At 44.3% G+C, this 22156-nt stretch overlaps 2 protein-coding genes across 5 annotated transcripts; one reads left to right on the top strand and one right to left on the bottom strand.

The window, feature by feature from the left end:
• The first annotated feature begins 19 nt into the window (after nt 1–19).
• LOC107396739 (nephronectin) lies at nt 20–13529 on the top strand. Of its 4 annotated transcripts, XM_054733845.2 has the most exons (13): nt 20–453; nt 823–920; nt 1538–1630; nt 2478–2597; nt 2675–2794; nt 3197–3331; nt 7797–7871; nt 8049–8870; nt 8959–9042; nt 12168–12266; nt 12784–12970; nt 13054–13138; nt 13283–13529. In XM_054733845.2, exons 1-13 carry the CDS (start codon nt 35–37, stop codon nt 13364–13366), a joined length of 2421 nt encoding a protein of 806 aa, XP_054589820.2. In that variant the 5' UTR covers nt 20–34; the 3' UTR covers nt 13367–13529. The 4 variants fall into 4 exon arrangements, with proteins under 4 accessions (XP_054589820.2, XP_054589821.2, XP_054589822.2 ...); XM_054733846.2 differs by lacking the exon at nt 3197–3331; XM_054733847.2 differs by lacking the exons at nt 2675–2794; nt 3197–3331.
• A 1954-nt stretch (nt 13530–15483) lies between these two features.
• Nucleotides 15484–21266, bottom strand: LOC107396737 (Fc receptor-like protein 5). The gene is made up of 6 exons (XM_070548672.1): nt 17615–21266; nt 17421–17459; nt 16844–17104; nt 16521–16766; nt 15898–16068; nt 15484–15759 (listed from the first exon to the last, which is right to left on the bottom strand). Exons 1-6 carry the CDS (start codon nt 17643–17645, stop codon nt 15662–15664), a joined length of 846 nt encoding a protein of 281 aa, XP_070404773.1. The 5' UTR covers nt 17646–21266; the 3' UTR covers nt 15484–15661.
• Nucleotides 21267–22156: the final 890 nt, after the last annotated feature.

Raw genomic sequence — 22156 nt, 5'->3', positions numbered from 1 at the left:
TCGTGTTTGTGCGCGTGAGGAGGAGGAGGGGCAGATGAGAGTTAGCCCCTCCTCCCGTCCGGTTCTGTCGGCACGCGACTCGAACCGTTTACGGCTCCTAACCGACCAGTCACCGAGGGCTGCGCGAGGACGCGAAGCAGCGCGTGTGCGTGCGCGTAACCCGGCTCGTGCGCGCTTCCAAGACTCTTACCGGTTGAAGGAAGTTTGGTACCGGGAATGTAACGGAGCTGTTAGCGGGTTTTACCGAGTCTGTGGCCGGTTCTGGTCGTCTAGCAGCAGAAGAGGTCTCCGGAAACTCCGACATGGTTCTGACTCCAGAATACCGGACCCGGTTCTGACCGAGCAGAGCTGGATCCTGGTCGGTACCCTCATATCCGGTGAGATGATGCTGGTTCTGGTTCTGCTGTGCTGGTTCTGTGCGCTGACCCGGACTCAGCTTCTGGACCTCAACAGGTAAGTTTGAATGTTTTAACTCTGGAAAAGAACCAGGTTGAACTGGTGCTGCTGGTCCGGTTCTGGAGCTGCTGGGTCTAAACCAGGTTACTGAACTCTGGTTCTGATTGTGAAGCCCAGTCTGGACTCAGGAGTGTGTTTGGTGAGAGGAGCTGCAGGAGTCTGACTGATGGGTGGAAACTATGTGGGGGAGGACCCCCCCCCCCCCCATCATTCATGTCCCCACATGCTCCAGGACACGGGAGACGCAGGAACGCTCAGAACTAGTGATCCGGGCCCCGGCAGCAGAACCAGCAGAACCTACTCCAGATGTTCCAGTCTCAGTAATCCAGCTGCAGATTACAGATTATTAGTGTGTTTGTGTTCCAGCTGGGGGCCGGCCCTGTCGTCTGACGGCCTCTGTCGCTACGGCAACGCTGTGCAGTGCTGCTGGGGCTGGAGGTGGACGGAGCTGGGACGGTGTCAGCGTGAGGACAACACACACACACACACACACACACACACACACACACACACACACACACACACACACACACACACACACACACACACACACACACACACACAAATAAAGAAACCCTTAAACTCTACATGAAACCTTGGTTCATCGGGAACAATCAGCTGTGGCCTTAGGTGATGTTGCCCCGCCCCCCCTGGAGCTGGACAGCTCAGGTACACGCTCCAGCATCTAAACAGGAAGCTGGACGTTCCATGTCGACCCCTCAGAGTCCAGCTGCAGACAGGAAGTTGGGGCTGTTTCAGCTCCTCGTACAGACGAGGATCAGATCTGATGTCCCTTAATTATCCCTCTTCCTCTCGTAAAGAAACACAAACACCACAGTTACGATCACACGGGCCGGGGGGGGGGGGGGGGGGGGGGGGGGGGTGGTACTGCCAGTAAAACAAGCAGGATTTTCTGGAATCTGTCCGGCTTTTGTTCCTAATGAACTAAAACCAGCCACTGATCCAGAGTCTGCTCTACATGCTCACACACGATCAGCCATGTGTGTTACTTAATGTGTGTGTGTGTGTGTGTGTGTGTGTGTGTGTGTGTGTGTGTGTGTGTGTGTGTGTGTGTGTGCAGCTCACTGTCAGCAGGGATGTAAACATGGAGAATGTGTCGAACCAGACAGATGCAAATGTTACCCAGGATACACCGGAAGAGCCTGTAACCAAGGTAACTACGCATTTGTGTGTGTGCGTGTGTGTGTGTGTGTTAGACGCCTCCATGTTTCCCCCACAGAGATCATGCTGGTTCGGAGGATAATGGGATCAGTTTGAAAAACTGGTAGAGTGAGACATCTGGACAGGTCCAAATCCAGATCCAGATCCTGATTCTGATCTGATTCTGGTCAAGATCCAGATCCAGATCCAGATCTAGATCATGATCCATATCCAGATCCAGGTGTAGGTCCAGCTCCAGGTCCAGATGATGATCAGCTCCAGATTCAGATCCAGATCATGGTCCAGGTCCAGATTCTGATCCTGATTCTAATTCTGATTCAGGTCCAGATCCAGATCCAGATCATGATCCATATCCAAGTCTAGGTCCAGTTCCAGGTCCAGATCAGGTTCAAACCTGTCCTCAGAGACACCAGCTCTGTGTAGTCTGGCTGAGATCAGATATTTGCCATCATGCATCAGAGGAAATGGAAACACATTCCTGTCATGCTTGTTTGATCTGTGAGGGCGTGTTTTACCTGCAGACCCCCCCCCCCCCCCACACACACACACACACACACACATGCAGAGAGGGAGGAGATACAAATTTCTGATTAGAGACTTCATTATGACTCATCCTGACTTTAAACAGCATTTACCTTTTAAAAGAATGCACACGCACTCACACACACATGCATGCGCATGCACGCACATGATGTGAGTAAAACATCTACAGACTTAAAATGCTCCAATGACAAACGAGGTTAGAGGTCAAAGGTTAATCCTGCAGGTTGACACAGAGTGAGAATGGAGTAAAGCTGCAGGTTAATGTTTGACCTTTGCCCTCTGTGTGTGTGCTTCAGACCTGAACGAGTGCGGGCTGAAGCCCCGCCCCTGCAAACACCGCTGCATGAACACACCTGGCAGCTTTAAGTGTTTCTGTCAGGACGGATTCTCTCTGCAGGCCGACGGCAGCTGCAGGAGTGAGTTCATCAGGATCCTCTCAGCTTTCATCTGTGTTTAACAACGAAACTCACGTTTATTCACCTGTTGTTGTCAGACGTCCGAACCTGTTACCATGCCAACTGTCAGTATGGCTGTGAGGTGACGAAGGGTCAGGTGAGCTGTACCTGTCCATCGCCAGGGTTACGTCTGGGACCAGACAGGCGCTCATGTGTCGGTCAGTGTGTGTGTGTGTGTGTGTGTGTGTGTGTTAGCATCATGAGATTCTGGTTGGTTGTCCATCTCATACCCCTCTCTCTCTCTCTCTCTCTCTCTCTCTCTCTCTCTCTCTCTCTCTCTCTCTCTCTCTTTCTCTCGCTCTCTCTCTCTCTCTCTCTCTCTCTCTCTCTCTCGCTCTCTCTCTCTCTCTCTCTCTCTCTCGCTCTCTCTCTCTCTCTCTCTCTCTCTCTCTCTCTCTCTCTCTCGCTCTCTCTCTCTCTCTCTCTCTCTCTCTCTCTCTCTCTCTCTCTCTTTCTCTCGCTCTCTCTCTCTCTCTCTCTCTCTCTCTCTCTCTCTCTCTCGCTCTCTCTCTCTCTCTCTCTCTCTCTCGCTCTCTCTCTCTCTCTCCCCCCATCTGCAGATGTTAACGAGTGTGTGTCAGGAGAGGTTGTGTGTCCTCATCGTAGAAAGTGCTTAAACACATTTGGGAGCTTCATCTGTAAATGTCACCTGGGCTTCAAGCTAACGTACATCAATGGCAGATACACCTGCATAGGTAAGAACATGGGGGGATGAAGATGAGGATAATGATGATAATGACTGTGGTGATGATGATTCCGTAGATGACGATGATGATAACTATGGTGATAATGATGATGATGATAATAATGATAATACTATGGTGATGAGGATGATAATGAGTATGATGATGATGATAATCACGACTATGGTGATGATGATGATGATGATGATGAAGAAAATGATAACGATAATAATTATGATGATGATGATTATCATGACTATGGTGATGATGATGATGATGATGATGAAGTTAATGATAACGATAATAATTATGATGATGATGACGATGAAGATAATAATGATGACGGCAATGATAACTTTAATGATGATGATGATGATGATGATGATAATCATGACTATGGTGATGATGATGATGAAGAAAATGATAACGATAATAATTATGATGATGATGATAATCATGACTATGGTGATGATGATGATGATGATGATGATGATGATGATAATCATGACTATGGTGATGATGATGATGATGATGATGATGATGATGATGATGATGAAGAAAATGATAACGATAATAATTATGATGATGATGATAATCATGACTATGGTGATGATGATGATGATGATGATGATGATGATAATCATGACTATGGTGATGATGATGATGATGATGATGATGATGATGATGATGATGATGAAGAAAATGATAACGATAATAATTATGATGATGATGATAATGATGATGATGATAATCATGACTATGGTGATGATGATGATGATGAAGAAAATGATAACGATAATAATTATGATAATGATGATAATCATGACTATGGTGATGATGATGATGATGATGATGATGATGATGATGAAGTTAATGATAACGATAATAATTATGATGATGATGACGATGAAGATAATGATAATGATGACGGCAGTGATAACTTTAACGATGATGATGATGATAATCATGACTATGATGATGATGATGATGATGATGATGATGATGAAGATGATGATGATGATAAAGATAATGATAACGATAATAATTATGATGATGATGACGATGAAGATAATGATGACAATGATGACAGCAATGATAACTTTAATGATGATGATGATAATCACGACTATGGTGATGGTGATGATGATGATGATGATGATGATGATGAAGATAATGATGACAATGATGACAGCAATGATAACTTTAATGATGATGATGATAATCATGACTATGGTGATGATGATGATGATAACGATAATAAGTATGATGATGAAGATAATGATAACGATAATAATTATGATGATGATGACGATGAAGATAATGATGACAATGATGACAGCAATGATAACTTTAATGATGATGATGATAATCACGACTATGGTGATGGTGATGATGATGATGATGATGATGATGATGATGATGAAGATAATGATGACAATGATGACAGCAATGATAACTTTAATGATGATGATGATAATCACGACTATGATGATGATGATGATGATGATGATGATGATGATGATGATGATGATGATGATGAAGATTATGATGACAATGATGACAGCAATGATAACTTTAATGATGATGATGATAATCATGACTATGGTGATGATGGTGATGATGATGATGATGATAATGATAATAATTATGATGATGACGATGAAGATAATGATGACAATGATGACAGCAATGATAACTTTAATGATGATGATGATAATCTCGACTATGGTGATGATGATGTTGATGATGATGAAGATAATGATAACGATAATAATTATGATGATGACGATGAAGATAATGATGATAATGATGACAGCAATGATAACTTTAATGATGATGATGATGATGATGATGATGATAATGATAACGATAATAAGTATGATGATGATGAAGATAATGATAACGATAATAATTATGATGATGACGATGAAGATAATGATGACAATGATGACTTTAATGATGATGATGATAATCATGACTATGGTGATGATGGTGATGATGATGATGATGATGATGATGATGATAACGATAATAAGTATGATGATGATGAAGATAATGATGATAATAATGTTGGCAATGATATTGATGTTGATGATAAAAAAAGACAATGCCAATGGTGATGAAGGTGATGATAATGATATTTATGACGAAGATGAAGATAATTATGATAATGATGATGAAGATAATGATAACGATAATAATTATGATGATGACGATGAAGATAATGATGATAATGATGACTTTAATGATGATGATGATAATCATGACTATGGTGATGATGGTGATGATGATGATGATGATGATGATGATGATGAAGTTAATGATAACGATAATAATTATGATGATGATGACGATGAAGATAATGATAATGATGACGGCAGTGATAACTTTAACGATGATGATGATGATAATCATGACTATGATGATGATGATGATGATGATGATGATGATGAAGATGATGATGATGATAAAGATAATGATAACGATAATAATTATGATGATGATGACGATGAAGATAATGATGACAATGATGACAGCAATGATAACTTTAATGATGATGATGATAATCACGACTATGGTGATGGTGATGATGATGATGATGATGATGATGATGAAGATAATGATGACAATGATGACAGCAATGATAACTTTAATGATGATGATGATAATCATGACTATGGTGATGATGATGATGATAACGATAATAAGTATGATGATGAAGATAATGATAACGATAATAATTATGATGATGATGACGATGAAGATAATGATGACAATGATGACAGCAATGATAACTTTAATGATGATGATGATAATCACGACTATGGTGATGGTGATGATGATGATGATGATGATGATGATGATGATGAAGATAATGATGACAATGATGACAGCAATGATAACTTTAATGATGATGATGATAATCACGACTATGATGATGATGATGATGATGATGATGATGATGATGATGATGATGATGATGATGAAGATTATGATGACAATGATGACAGCAATGATAACTTTAATGATGATGATGATAATCATGACTATGGTGATGATGGTGATGATGATGATGATGATAATGATAATAATTATGATGATGACGATGAAGATAATGATGACAATGATGACAGCAATGATAACTTTAATGATGATGATGATAATCTCGACTATGGTGATGATGATGTTGATGATGATGAAGATAATGATAACGATAATAATTATGATGATGACGATGAAGATAATGATGATAATGATGACAGCAATGATAACTTTAATGATGATGATGATGATGATGATGATGATAATGATAACGATAATAAGTATGATGATGATGAAGATAATGATAACGATAATAATTATGATGATGACGATGAAGATAATGATGACAATGATGACTTTAATGATGATGATGATAATCATGACTATGGTGATGATGGTGATGATGATGATGATGATGATGATGATGATAACGATAATAAGTATGATGATGATGAAGATAATGATGATAATAATGTTGGCAATGATATTGATGTTGATGATAAAAAAAGACAATGCCAATGGTGATGAAGGTGATGATAATGATATTTATGACGAAGATGAAGATAATTATGATAATGATGATGAAGTACATCATATTCATGAATATTTTAGTGAGTTTTAAATCACAAAAATGATGATTAATCAGGATTGGAAGCGTTTGTTGTTATTTTTCCTCCTCTGACCAAACAAGACGAATGTTGCTGGGATGCTCTTCAAAATAAGAGCACTAAACTTTATTGTGTAGGGATCTTTAGGCTTTTGTCAATAACCTGACATGAAAAGTGTCAGAGAATCAAAGGTGAGACTGAAGTATTTAGTTTTTATCGCACTAGAATCATTACAGACCACCATAAAAATGATTACCACAGGATAGTCTGGACGGTTCGTCTGAGTTTGGATTCAGACATTAAACTTGAGCATGAGTGAGTGCCGTTGTTTATTAGAGCAGGTATGTCTTTACTAGAAGTGGACTCTAGCACCCTGAGAAGCTCCAAAGCTCCTCTGATGAATTCAGGCCCCAGCGTTTTGTTCCTAAAGCAGGATTTACAGCAATTACTGCTTCTTTCTTCAGCCGCTGGAGAAACCAGCTGCTTCTTCTCAGCTAAACTTCTGGGTCATTTCACCCATAAAAGCAAGCCAACTGGACCTCCTGGTGGGTCCAGCCACAGTTCACAGCTCATTTCCTGTCTGTGTTTTCTTTACTGATCCTTGTAGGCGTCGTCCATCTTATCCAGAACGGTTGTTCAGATTTATTTGCTCCAGAAGCTCCAAAAGCAGAGCTGGACGCCTCTTATGGACCTAGTTAGTGGAAATGACACAAGGTTGCTGCAGGAGCCCTGCTCTTCTCTTACAGCTGGAGAATGGGCTGGTATCTGTAGGAATCTACAACCGTGATAAAATAATCTGATCCATCATGCTTGTGTCTCATGACCAGATAAAGACAGTCGGCCCTTCTGCTCTCTCAATCCGTCCTCTCCAAAGTGCCGGTGTAAAGATGACACCTGCAAAGGTAACGGGACCCATCTGTCTGTCTGTCGGTCCACCCCATAACTGAAATGCTGATCTTCTAGTTTTCAACACAACATGTCTGATTTCATATTGAACTTTTATCTCTGAGTGATTATTTAGTAGATGTGTTGTTGCCATGGAAACACAGGGAAGCTGTTTCACTACGTCTGTCTTCCAGACATCCCCAGAGTGACTTTAAAACCAGAGAGACCCAGAACTACAACTCCCATGAGTACCACAGCTACGACTCCCACCCGTCCTCAACCAACTAGCCACCCGACAACCACTGTTGCTTCGACAACCATCACCATAGCAACAACCCTTTTGGCTCTGTCTACAGCTACCCCAACTCCAACAATCCCACCCACCACAACAACCACAACAACAATACCACCCACTACAACCATAACAACAATACCACCCACCATAACAGACCCACCCACCACAACCCCACTCACTACAACAACAACACCACTCACTACAACAACAACACCACTCACTACAACAACAACACCCACTACAACCACACCTCCACCTACCACAACAACCCCACTTACTACAACAACAACCCCACCCACTACAATAACAACAACAACACCCACTACAACCACACCTCCACCCACCACAACAACCCCACTTACTACAACCACAACAACAGTCCCACCCACCACAACAACCCCACTCACTACAACAACAACACCCACTACAACCACACCTCCACCTACCACAACAACCCCACTCACTACAATAACAACAACAACACCCACTACAACCACACCTCCACCCACCACAACAACCCCACTCACTACAACAACCCCACTCACTACAACAACAACCCCACCCACTACAACCACAACAACACCATCCACTACAAAAGCATCAACAACTCCGAAACCTTTGCCCACCACCCAGCAAACGACTACACCATCTCCTCCCACCAGGCAGGTGACGACCCCACTGAACAAGGACGTGACGCAGAGGCAGAGAGGAGACGTCCACAGTGAGGACACAAACACTCAGTAATCATAAAAACAATTTTAGATTTAGTAACTAATGTGTGTGTGTGTGTGTGTGTGTGTGTGTCTCAGTCCCTCGACAGCCGAGCACCAATCATGTGTTGGAGTTTGACATTGAGCTGGGAAACACTGCTGACGATTTTGGAGACGATCCTGGTATGACGAAACAAACAAACACGTCCTAAACCTACTTCACACTGGAAGCATCAGCAGAGCGAAACGGTCTTGGCCCCAGAACGACTTCTTCGCTGTGCTCCTCGCTTAACTCGCGAGTTCACGAAATCCATCTGCCATTAAAAATCCTGCTTGATGTCACTGCTTGATGTCATGAACGATGTTGGACAATCACTAGTATGTATTTAATCTACATGGATATGAAATTGCATCGTTATTACATTATTTTGAAAATCACCGAGGGTTTGTGCTTTCCTGTCTAGCCCTATGTTAACTGCAGAAATTATCGTGTCGCAGAAGTGGCACGTGGCAAAAACACAACCTGATCCTATCTTTAGCTGTGCGGCTTGGCGATTCACTTCTGGGACACACCCGGAAATTTCTGGGTCATGGTCGGTTTGAATCCCCCCCGTAGATTATAATGAATTCTAATTTGATGCACTGATGTTCCGTTGTTGTTCCGCACAGCTGATGCTTCCAGTGTGCAGTAGGGGTTATTGTAGAAGCATCAGGAGTTCAATGTAACATCTGTACTTGGTGTTTCTGTTATGATGTCGTTAGTGTGGGAAAGTCTTCCAGCACTCGAAGAGTACAATCGTTTCTCTTCTCTCCTCTTTTATCTTTTCCCAAGGCTGTTTTCCTGTCTGTCAACAGAACGCTTCTCTGCCTTCCTTCTGAAAATACTAATTTGATTAAATCATGGATTTGGTCCACTGGTCGTTCAATACGATTGGCAAGATTGTTTCAACAATGAGAATGAAGCAGGGGGCTCCAGCTTGTCTGGATGGAACACACCTGGTGGGATATACTTTGGATTCCTGGAAGGTGTGGAATATTATATGCCTTTCCATGCTGTCTGCGGAGGACATCAAATACATGGACTTTTGTAATTATGTTTACTGGATTTCTTATGATTGGAGAAGGAGGATTTCTCATATTTTGAAAAATTGGGAAGTCGGGGGCGATTGGATTGCCACGCGGGTCCTCGGAGCCCCCATTGGGAGCTAGGCCTGGAGTTAGGGCACTTTGGCAATCACCTGGTGGGGAACCACCAGGTATGGGTCCCCCTTCACATGGACTCACCACTTGTGGGAGGGGCGTGGACTCACCTTGATGCATGGCTCTGGCTCCAGAACCAGATTCCTTAAGAGGGGTTGGACACTACTACTCTGGAGTTGCTTCCACTGAGAGGCGCTGAGCAGGGGTGGGCATACTTCTTGCCGTGGGCATACTTCTTGCCGTGGGCATACTTCTTGCCCCCCAACTTGGTGCCTATATGTTGGGGTTTTCCACAATGATTGAGAGGGAATGAGGGGTGCTCCACCATTCTCCTGGGGCACTTCAATGTTCACTTGGGCAACGACAGTGAGATCTGGAGAGGTGTGGCTGGGAGGAACTGCCCCCTTGATCTGAATTCGAGAGGTGTTTTGTTATTGGACTTCTGTGCTCTTCATGGATTGTCCAAAATGAACACCATGTGCAGGCATCAAGATGACCATGTGTGCTCTTGGCACCAGGACACCTTTATGGGCTGTAGCTCAGTGATCGATTTTGTTGTTTTATCTGATCTGCGGCTGCATGTCTTGGTCACTTGGGTGAAGAGAGGGGCGGAGCTTTCAACTGACCACTACCTGGTGGTGAGTTGGCTTGAATGGGTTGGGGAGGATGCCGGTCAGACATTGCAAACCCAAACATGTTGTAAGGGTCTTCTGGGAATGTCTGGCAGAGTCTCCTGTCAGAAGGAGCTTCAATTTCCACCTCCGACAGAACTTTAAACGTGTCCCAGGGGAGGTGGTGGTGATTGAGTTTGAATGGGCCCTGTTCTGTGACTTAATTTTTGAGGTAGCTCACCGTAGCTGTGGCCGCAAGATGATCGGTGCCTTTCATGGTGGCAACTCCCGAACCCGCTGATGGACACTGGCGGTTAAGGATGCTGTCAAGAGGCCAAAATGAGTTTTCTCTTCACAATGGTGGGGCTCCCCCTTAGAGATGCTCAGCCATCCAGGTGCAGCTCGGAGTAGACCTGCTGCTCCTCTACTTCAAGGGTAACCAGTTGAGGTGGCTCGGGCATCAAGTTAGGATGCCTCCTGGACGCTTCACTGGTGAGGTTTTCTGAGCATGTCCAACCGGGAGGAGAACTAAAGGAAGACCAAGGACTGGCCAGCTAACACCTTGGGATTTCTCTGGAAGAGCTTGCCCAAATTAGCCCAGTGAACTAGACCAGATGATTGTTTTGTAGTTTGGTCTAGGAATGCTCCAATGGAACCTCTGTAGCCCCTAGCAGTATTCTGTGGGCAAGTCCCAGCTCTCTATAGGAGTTTCAAACCAATAAGAGTGCTGTGACTGGTGCACAATGGTGAGCCTATCACAGCGCTCTATCGGCTTTGTGGGCCAATCAAGTTGCTTCATTAGTCTGGTGGGCGGGATGATGCGACAGAGTAAAATAAACAACATTTAATGTGAAAATCCCATCAGTTGTCACACACACTGATGTGTGTGCAAAATTTGTTTTCCGTATTTGACCCATCCCCTGGGGGAGCGGTGAGCTGCAGACACGGCCGCGCTCGGGAACCATTTGGTGGTTTCACCCCCGATCCAACCCCTTAATGCTGAGTGTCAAGCAGGGAGGCATTGGGTCTTTGTTTTTTCTAAGTCTTTGGTACGACCCGACCAGGAATCGAAGCCTGATCCCCCAGTCTCAGGCCGGACACTCTACCGCTAGACCACTGAGCTTTTATTACTTGATCGTTTAAGCTACTCCACAGAAGTGGTCGGTTTGTCAACAAAGTTGTTAAATGTTAAAATAAAGGTAATTAAATAAAGAAATAAGGAACCTTCTAGATCTGTTTCTTCGCTTTCTTTATTCTTTGTTTATGTATCAAACGTATCGGGTCGGGACTTGGTATCGTCAGATTCTCACAATCAAATGACTCGGACTCGGGTGCAAAAAAAACCCTGATCGGGACATCCCTACAACTTTCCCACACCTTTAATTCAGGATATAAAGTTCTTGACTGTGTGTGTGTGTGTGTGTGTGTGTGTGTGTGTGTGTGTGTGTGTGTGTGTGTGTGTGTGTGTGTGTGTGTGTGTGTGTGTGTGTGAGACAGATGCTGGTGTTCTTCACTGCTCCTTTGACCAGGGACTTTGTGACTGGATGTCTGAGAGAGATGGAGATCTGCACTGGGAAATCATGAACTCTCCTACAGGTCTCACACACACACACACACACACACACACACACACACACACACACACACACACACACACACACACACACACACACACACACACACACACGCAAGCACACACACACACACACACACACACACACACACACACACACACACACACACACACACACACACGCACGCACGCACGCACGCAAGCACACACACACACACACACACACACACACACACACACACACACGCACGCACGCACGCACGCACGCACGCACACACACACACACACACGCACACACACACACACACACACACACCAGACATTCTCTAGAAATAACTAAAGACAGCCCTCAACCTGAACCAGGTCCACCTCTTTAGAGCCGGGTCAGACCTCCTTCTGCCTTCAGAACTGCTTTACCTCTGGGTCTCATGGATCCTACCAGGTGTTGTGGATGTCCCTCTGAAGTGTGGATCATTTATCATTCTGGTGTCTGTGGAGGCCACTGGACTTCTGTGACCTCAGAGGTGTTTTCTGTCCCAGGTGGACACTTCCTGTCCGTCCCTGACTTGAAGGCAGGTCAGAGGAGCGTTCGAGGCGCTCGATTGGCCATCCAGATCTCCCAGCTCTGGAGCCACGGTGACCTGTGTTTCTCCTTCTCTCATTGGCTGACGGGGCATCAGGTGGGCGTGCTGCAGCTGTTCATCAGTAAGCCGGGTCATGACCAACGGTACCAGAACCACACTTGCTTTGACATCCTTATTTATCTGAGTTCAGCTGGGTAAATCACTGACTCCTGATTGGCTCTTGCAGGTATGGCTCCGCCCTCTGGAGCAGGACCGGAGGACATGGCTGGAGACAGACCCAGGTCACCATGACGACACATTCTGTGGACAGAGTGAGTCAGAAATAAAAAAGCATCCAGACGATGATGACGATGAAAAGGAAGATGATGATGATGATGATGTGTGTGTGTGTGTGTGTGTGTGTGTGTGTGTGTGTGTGTGTGTATGTGTGTGTGTGTGTGTGTGTGTGTATGTAGGTGCTGCTGAAGGCTGAGCGAAGAAAAGGTCGACGTGGACAGATTGCTGTTGATGATGTCATTGTGAAGCGCGGGGCATGTTGATGACATCACAGACCAACTTCTGTTCTGATGGACGTTCTTGTTGCAGAACGCTAAATGTTCCTGCTTCTCTCTGGAGGCTCAGCGTCAACACGCCGAGCCGAGCGTATTTATTACCTGTTCAGTCATGAATCAGTAAAAACATTAAACGTTTTCTCAAACAGGAGCGTTTTATGGATTTTTCTGTTTCATGTAAATAAAATTATTTTCTTGTTACGAGACAAACAAGCCCAGCCAGGTCGGGTTTTCAAACAACAACAATAATAAAAGTAATCTTCCACATAAAGGTAGTCCTGATACTTGTTCACCAGGTTGTTTAGTTTCACCTGAAAGCAAAAACCTCTAAAATCAGTTCTGATGAGGTGTTGTTCTAGGCTCCTGTACCTTCTCCATTAGCCCCGCCCCTTTTTGGAGCTCTGCTGGTTTCACCTTAACCTGCAACACCTAAGACATTGAAATGATTTTCTAAATGCGTTTATTTAGCGACGCCACAGGTTCTGTCGCAATAAGACATGTGAGTCAGAATCACACAGATAAACCTGGAACACCTTCACAGGTGTTCGAGTCTAACCCATCCAGGTGTTCAGCAGCTCTTACGTAAATAACAGAATTATCTGCAACCAGGAGGTAAAGTAATGTAAGTGGTCCGACAGCAGAGCCTTGTGGAACTACTTTTTGTGCTCATGAGGATTTTCAGCTGTGACAAATTGTTTACAAGTTATCTAATAAACAAACATTGTTTATCCAGGCGTCAGGTGAGAGTCAACAGAGTTTTGTGATCAGTGAAAACGTAACTAATGTTTCATGTTAAGATAAAAGCAGCTTTTTATGAACAGCCGTCGTGGGCTGGAGCCGCTACACCTGCAGAGAGGAGTAGGAGCCCCCTGAGGATTTATGTGTTGAACATCTGGTTCTGACATCTGGACCCAGCAGCCGATTTGGCTGATTTAGGGGAGTTTGACAGATTCTCTAGTTTAAGTGTTAGAGCCAAAGCTGTGATTTAAACTTCGAGTGAAACCAGCTGGAGGTTCTGAGGGAGGAGGTGCTCCTCTTCACCTCCTAATTACCACCCTCAGCTCCTCACGCTCTCCTCGGAGTCTCCTCTGCTACATGCTGGTCTGGTTGACGGGTAGGCACCGATGAGGTCGTGGAAGCCCACAGGAAGGGGTAGGGGACCACCCCCTGCTGGGATGCAAACACACAGCTATGAACCACATTGTCACGTTGAGCGCTGGAGGTGTTGGACCCGATGTGCAGACACACAGAGCGACACGAGGCAGGAGAGGAAGTAAAAGTAAACATTCTTTATTAAGAATGAAAAACCCTAAAGAGCTAGTAGGGCACGAGGCCAAAAACCTAGAGACCTAAGAGGGGTGGTGGTGGTGGTGGTGGTGGTGGTGGTGGGGGGGGGGGGACTGGCGGAGGATGAGGGGGGTTTGTCTGAAGACAAACAACGCTGACAAGGATAATGGATCCGCAACACATTGAGACGCAGACAGGGTTTTATACACAAGGGCAGGGTGATTGGGAGATGAGCCGCAGGTGCGTGGGGAGGGAAAAACCAAGGAAACCTGGTGAAGTCAATTTTCTAATTAGGGAGAGGAGTCTAAGCTGAGGAAGGGAAAAAGACCAAACCTATGAATAATGACCAAACCTAAGGACTAGAAGAACAAGATAACTAATGATCTCAGGAGGAAGGAAGAACTAAGAACCCGGTGGGGAAGGAACAAGGAAGGAAACTAAAAGAAAACCTGAACCTGTTAAAGCTACAGGGAAAAACTAGCTAGATAATATAAATACACAGAGAAATGAGCGAACCTGGGAAACCTGGTGGGAGCTGGAGACAAGAAGGGGCACAGGAAGCTTGGGTACCAATGAGGGGGATCCTAGAGGGACACCTGGAGGGGTTGGGGAATGCAAGGAGCACAGAGGAACACAAGGAGACACATGAGGGGAACCTAGAGAGGGCTGGAGAACACAAGGAGACACGTGAGGAGGACGCAGGACGCAGAACATGACATACGTGATCAGATTAAAAACAAAACTTTGGAGGTTTTTATCACTGAAGATCAATAAAAGAACAAGAAATCTTCAATAAAAAAATCAAATATAATAAAATATAATAATCAGATTTTTATTCTCACCAACTCTATAAAACAAAAACACAGAGAAATGTTTTTGGGTGTGATTGATTAACTGAGCTTCACTCAGTTTGGTTGATTGATTGCCAGAAACCTGCTGCGGTTAATTATTCTATTTATATTAAAACAAAAGAGGTGGGTTGATGACATCAGAAGGTCAGAAGTGATGTTCTGTGATGACATCATAATCAGCATCCAATCCCTGCTCAGTATTCCTGTGTGGAGACATCACCTTAGAGATGGAGAGGTCTCCTCCTGGGGTCAGAAGTAGAATTCAGGTTAAGAAATTATTGACAGATTGATTAACTAATTGATTAATTAACTGATTGATTAATTTATTAACTGACTGATTAATTGATTAACTGATTGATTGACAGCTCAATCAACGGTTACCTGCAGCTCTGCGGCGATACAAAGACACCATGAGGAGGGTGGAGATGAAGTAGGGACAGAAAACCACTAGGAGCAGGAGCAGTTTGACCTGGAGTGAGAAGGAGCTCGGGGGCGAAGCTACGGAGGTAGGCGGGGCTCTGGTTGTAGGTCTACTTGTAGACGGGATCCCACCTGATCAGGATAGTGAAACGTGTTATAATGAGTGTGAAGCTCCTGACCGTTCCTCTCTGTTCCCCAACCACAGACCTCGGAGAACCACAGAGCTCTGTTCTAGGCTGTGGCTAGGAGCTGTAAAGGCGGCAGACTGGTGTTCAGTCAGCAACACCTGAGGACCTTACCTGGACACACAACCTGTCTGGTTAGGGAGGTTCAGAAGTCTTGCAACTCCTGTTAGGATCTGTTTTAAGGTGGAATGATGACATTCTGTAGCCTAGCAAGCCATCCAATACCCAATATATGCATACATTGAATGGAAAGGACCGATTAGGAAAACCCAGCTGTAGGGCTGAATCTACACGTAGGCCTGCTAGACCGACCTGCAGAGCAAAATCTTCTGCTACGATGGTAACGATATCTAGCTAAACATTCTGGTGCGTAAACAAAAGATTTGTGAAGGTACTGACCTGTGACAGAGAGCCAGCTGGATGGAGACTTTCCATGACCCCTGATCTCACACCTGTAGAGGCCCTCATCAGACCTGCTGACTCGCTGGAGGGTCATGTGACCAGTAGGCTGGCTCCCTATGATGACATCATCTCTATAGAAGTCAGCTGTGAGGCTGGAGGGAGGGGTCTTTGATTGACAGCTGAGAGTGACATCATGACCCTCCATCACAGGGAGGACAGGACTCTGCAGAACCACTGGTCCACCTGAACACAGAGACACACTCCAGCCTTTCATCCATGTCCACACAGCTTCATCAGCACCACCTCCAGTCTGATCTCACCTGTGACAGTCAGGTTGATGCTGCTGCTGGATGCCCCGCCCACTCCCTCACACCAGTACACGCCTGTTTCCCAAGGGGTGACGTAGCTGATGGTGCAGGAGGAACCCTTTAGCAGCCCCCAGTCAGCTCCACACTGGGTCCTGGTTTCTTCGGTTGTGTTCCTCCTCAGGGTCCATCCTGTGGACATGGTGTCCTCACAGCTCAGAGATAGTAGGTCTCCTTCAAACAGCTGAGCCTGGTTCTTGCTGACAATCAGACGAGCTGCACAGAACAGGCAACAACAGCTTGGATTTCATCAGCTCAAGTACATGCTCATGGATATGGAGAACCTCCCAGGTCCTGGTCTGGAGCTGGACCCGCTTTAGGGACAAGGACTAAACTGGACTGGTTCCTGTAGGGTCAGCACCCTGGGGGACCTGACTATGAATCAGAGCTAAAGCAGCAAACTCAGAAGAGCCCAGCAGGAAGGAGAAGGGTCGAATATCTAAGGAGCACAGGTCTAAAGCAGCAGCCTCTGCAGCATCGCCACGGGGACACCTTCAGCTCCTGTGGAGGTTAAAGAGAGAGACCTACTCACCCTGGGTGGGCGGTGAGCAGCTCAGCAGAGACATCAGGACTAAAGGAAATAAAACAAAGTTAGTAGAAACCAGAACATCAAACTCCAGAGTCCAGCCAGGAGACAACAGCTGATGGACTTCTGAGCAGAGGAGCAGGTTCTAGGTTCTGCTGGACTCCTGGTGTCATCCACACAGAAGGATGGAGGTCACTCACAGAAGATCCAGGGCTGAGATGTGTCCTCCATCTTGCTGATGGACCCTCTGATGAGTTTATAGTTAGCCCCCCGCACACACACACACACACTCTGGAGCTGCTGAAGGTCTGGTTTCCTGTTGCTCTAAAAGCCACACACAAACTTTGTTTCCTCTGAGACCAGCAGAGCAACAACACCTGACTTCTTCTCCGGTGTCTGTCCACGGATGACGGTGGTTTCTATAGAGCAAGAGTCCGTTTTGAGGTTTGGCTTTGCGGGTTGGTCTGAAGTCACAGGCTCAGATCTTCACTGTGATTATGACAATGGCCTCAGCTGCTCCCCTAACGCCGCAGGAGATGTTTGAGCAGACCGTCCCCAGACAGGTGAATACTCTAACCGACCCCTCTAGTAAACACGACTGTAAACATGTTCTTCAGTCTTATTCCTGAACCAGCGTGTTTTTGTTTGTAACCAGTAAAACTCTGCATGCTGACTTTGCGGTTAGGGTTATAAACAACCTGCTGAAACCACAGAGAACAGGAAGTGACTATCACCCATAATGCACCACTCAGGTGAAGCATCAAGTCTCATCTGGCTGCAGGAACTGCCACTGGCCCCTGCATGTGACCGTTAAACCAACTCCGCCTGAGCACTGAGGTTCAAGAGCTTCTTGTCCTCCTCAGGAGACTCGTTCTGTTAGACAGACGTGTGGCGCCCCCTCCTGGTCACTTCGTGTTAGTGGATTATTGAACACCGGTAATGGAGCTCACGCGTCAGCCTGCTGGATATCCTCACTCTACCCTTGGCCCATCACCGTAGTTAAAATGTGTCCCAGTCTTGCTGCCTGCCCTGTTTTCATTCACGTCCTCACCTTTCTGTAGCGGTTTGTTTTGATCTCCTCCTCTTTACACATTCCTGTCTTTTAGCCGACCAGTTTCCATTTGTGTTTTACTCTGTGCTGCTTTCCTACATCCAGGGGCGTAGCACCAAATTCTGGGCCCTAGGTACAAGTCTTCTAGGTGGGCCCCCATGCTCAATTACTTAATATCTCTCTGACACATTTTTTGTCATGCTATAAGACAAGATAATAAATATGATCTTAGTTTAACCTCTATATTGAGCAAATACAAATGCCAGCATAATAAAAGTGAAATGCCCAGACTTCACATATAATTATTTTTATTTGCCAACAACGTGTTCAAACAAAACTCCTGGAATTTATTTTCCAGTAAATGCCCACTGACGGGTCTTCATGTTAGCAAAATCACTTATGAGATCTTTAAAGTCCAATCCTTTGGCTAATTGGCTTTCAATAGAAAGAAGAACTAGGCTGTTCAGTCTATCCTGGGACATTGTTGATCTCAAATAATTTTTCACCAGTTTCAGTTTGCTAAAAGCCCATTCACCCCCAGCAACAGTCACAGGTAGTGTGCAAAAAATCCTCAGTCCAATACAAACTTCTCCAAAAATGCTCTGTAATTGCATCCTGTAGATGGCATTAAGCAGCTCAAGAGGAGACCGAATGTGTGGAAATGTGGCACCATATATTGTTCTCAGGTGTAGCATCTCATTCTCAAATTCAGCTGTGAGATCCTTGTAATGTTTTCTCATCAGTGCCTGGCATGATGTCTTCATCTGCTCTTCAGTCATGTCTGTCATGGTCCATGATGTTAAGCTTTGCTAATACTTATATGTATTGATATATTAAATACATATGACATGAAATAAACCAGGTTCTCTCTGTGAATGTAATGCACTCTAAATTTTATAATCCCTGCATTATCAGCCAAATTATAAGATTGTCCGTTTTCAAGATCAAATATAAAGAAATTTAAAATAGGCTTAAAATATCTAACCAAGTCAATAACAATCCTCTAACACCAGTGTCGTCATGCTATACGAAAAACAGTGGCAGCTTCTCATTCCTGAGATTACCACGAATCCATCGATACCAAGTTTGTCCTGGTCCATGACTGGGAAGGAGCTGAAATATCCACACAGAGTGAACCTGTTTTTACTGCGAGGTCCGCGAATTAATTGGCGGCGGCCGCCCGCGATAATAATTCTGATTTTAATATATATATATATATATATATATTAGGGATGAGCGAGTACACCACTATCTGTATCTGTACTCGGAATGGGCGTGGCATAACCCGGAAGTGGGCGTGGTTTAACCGGAAGTGGACATGGTTTACATCAATGTATTATTTTAAGTCTGAAATTGATATGGATTGATCAGAAGTTGCTATGTGTATTGTTTATTTGAAAACTATTTACAGAGCAGCCTCAGAAGTGAGATTAAATATTTTTGATCACAATAGTAAAGAAACTATTACAGAAAAAGTGTTTCAATAAAATCAGAACATTAATATTTGAGTGCATGGATTAATACATCTGAACCCATGCAGTAGGAACTAGGAAATATGAAATGCTAGAACCAGACACAACTTTATATATTTTTTTTAATTTTAATTTGATTAAACTGATTTTTTTCTTAACGTTCTTGGCATTTTCCCACACAAAGTTTAACAAAGAAATGTTGATTAATGTGTGTGTGTGTGAGTGTGTGTGTGTGTGAGAGAGAGAGAGAGAGAGAGAGAGAGAGAGAGAGAGAGAGAGAGAGAGAGAGAGAAAAAAAATTAAAAACCCCACCGGAGCGGAGGTAGTGACAACAGCACGTCAGCTCTGTCTTGTCAAATGCACCATGTCAGTTACGAAAAAAGTAACTTTAAATATTCAACCGAAAAAGAGGCGAGCTGAAGAAAACCTAGGGAAAACTGAAGAAACGTGAGCAACAGTGAAGCCATCACAGCGCGATCCGTTACTGTCTGTGTGTGTGCGTGGATGAGCCGGCCGGACTGAGCTCCCGGTCGGCTAGAGAGTTTTGTAAGTAGGGAGGGGCGGGCGCTCTATGTGACTGGCCAATCACAGAGCGTGAAGACAGTCAGTTACCCAATGAAGATTTTCCTTCAGCACGATTACAGATAATGACTCGTTTTACTAGTTTCATGCTCGTATTCGTCAAAAATGCGTTATCCGTACCGGATACTCGTCTGAAATGAGTATCCGGCTTATCCCTAAAATTAGTGTTTTCACTGATAACACTAATTAATTTATATTTGATCTTGATGGTGAAACTAAAGGTGTTTAACACTGAACACCTAACATGAATGCAGCTTCTGAGAGCTAGCTAATATCAGCTAAAACTGTGTTCTGCTGCTGCTGCTCACCTTCCTTCTACTTGCTTCTGTTCAATTAACTTTTCCTCCTTCTCCTTCTTTTCTTTTCTTTTCTTTTCTGGAAGCCAGATTTCCCTTTCTTGGGAAAAGACATGACTGACTCTCCTGCCTCCAGCTCTGGCTGTCGGCATCTGCGATGTCTCATTAGCACATGCAGCCGGGCAGCCCCTGGCCGCTGGTGTGGACTAAACCACTTTGCACATTTTTAAGGGGTGATAGATGCCTCAGAGATTATTCAGTTATTATTTTTAAGGCGAAATTCTGTTTCTTAACCTCTTTATCCAGGTAAAGGGAAATTTATTAAGACATTAAGTAAGTTGGGGGAAAAAAACAACAACAATAAAACATTTTTATTCAAAGCTGTCTCAGGGCCCCTCCCTGCAGTGGGCCCTGGGTAAACGGTACCCTCCCCCCCGCCCCTGCCTACATCACACTTTATTCATTGCTCTAATTCTTCTGCTGTGGTCCTTTTAACTCCGTCTCATTTTGCTGGCTGTTGTATTCAGTCTTTTACGTCGCGGCGTCCCTGACGCGCGCTGCTAACACCTTGGCCAGCAGCTGTATGCAGATGTGCTTTATGAGTAGATGTGCTATCAGTGGCGGTTCTACATCGAATTACTCCCCGGGCGAGGCCCCCTTTGAGCGCCCCCCCCCCAACCGCCCCACCACAACCACACCACACCACCTGCATGAACACATGCATGTTTTCTACAAACAGGCATGTTTTATTAGAACGACTGTTGAACATTCATTTTTCTAAGTTGCACATATTTACATTAATTACTATGAAGTTGTCAGAATGTAAAGCACTATACATTATATACTGTATCAGAATATATAGAATCAAATATACAAAAACAAACAATAACTAAATATTAAGAATATATGAACATAATAGATAATAAATATTCTAAATAGCAAAAATATTTCACACATAACAAACTAAAGATGATCACTACAGCATTGCACTTAGAACAGAAAACACAAACTAAAATTAAAACCTAACCTTGATGCAACGTCATCAATAATGTCATCATATGAAATCTGCTCCCCTACTGAGTGATTGATACTAATCAGAGCCAGGTGAGTGAGCCGCCCCTGAAACATAGTTGACCTCAGGTATGACTTGATCAAGTTTTGAAAAGCTCCTCTCAGCTTGAGCCACAGTGACTGGCAGAGCAGTCCAAAAGTTGGGGTAGATCTCCAATAGATCTTTATCATGATCCATAATATTTTAGAATTGCCTCTGAAATTGTAATTTAAACTGACATAAAAAACTGTAGACTACCAAAAATGCCAACTTTTACAGAACAAATCATG

This window comes from Nothobranchius furzeri, chromosome 2 (genome assembly GCF_043380555.1).
Source record: "Nothobranchius furzeri strain GRZ-AD chromosome 2, NfurGRZ-RIMD1, whole genome shotgun sequence".
NCBI classification, from domain to species: Eukaryota; Metazoa; Chordata; class Actinopteri; order Cyprinodontiformes; family Nothobranchiidae; genus Nothobranchius; species Nothobranchius furzeri.
This window is presented reverse-complemented; position numbering and strand designations above follow the sequence as displayed.

What these genes read in the sequence shown, in the direction of transcription:
- LOC107396739 (XM_054733845.2), top strand. Translation starts at nt 35, where the DNA reads ATGAGAGTTAGCCCCTCCTCCCGTCCGGTTCTGTCGGCACGCGACTCG. An exon ending in CGATTTTGGAGACGATCCTG is followed by an intron (nt 9,043 to 12,167) that starts GTATGACGAAAC and finishes TGTGTGAGACAG; the next exon opens with ATGCTGGTGTTCTTCACTGC. An exon ending in CGACACATTCTGTGGACAGA is followed by an intron (nt 13,139 to 13,282) that starts GTGAGTCAGAAA and finishes GTGTGTATGTAG; the next exon opens with GTGCTGCTGAAGGCTGAGCG.
- LOC107396737 (XM_070548672.1), bottom strand. Translation starts at nt 17,645, where the DNA reads ATGGAGGACACATCTCAGCCCTGGATCTTCT. An exon ending in ATCTCAGCCCTGGATCTTCT is followed by an intron (nt 17,460 to 17,614) that starts GTGAGTGACCTC and finishes TATTTCCTTTAG; the next exon opens with TCCTGATGTCTCTGCTGAGC. An exon ending in CAGCTGGCTCTCTGTCACAG is followed by an intron (nt 16,069 to 16,520) that starts GTCAGTACCTTC and finishes TATCCTGATCAG; the next exon opens with GTGGGATCCCGTCTACAAGT.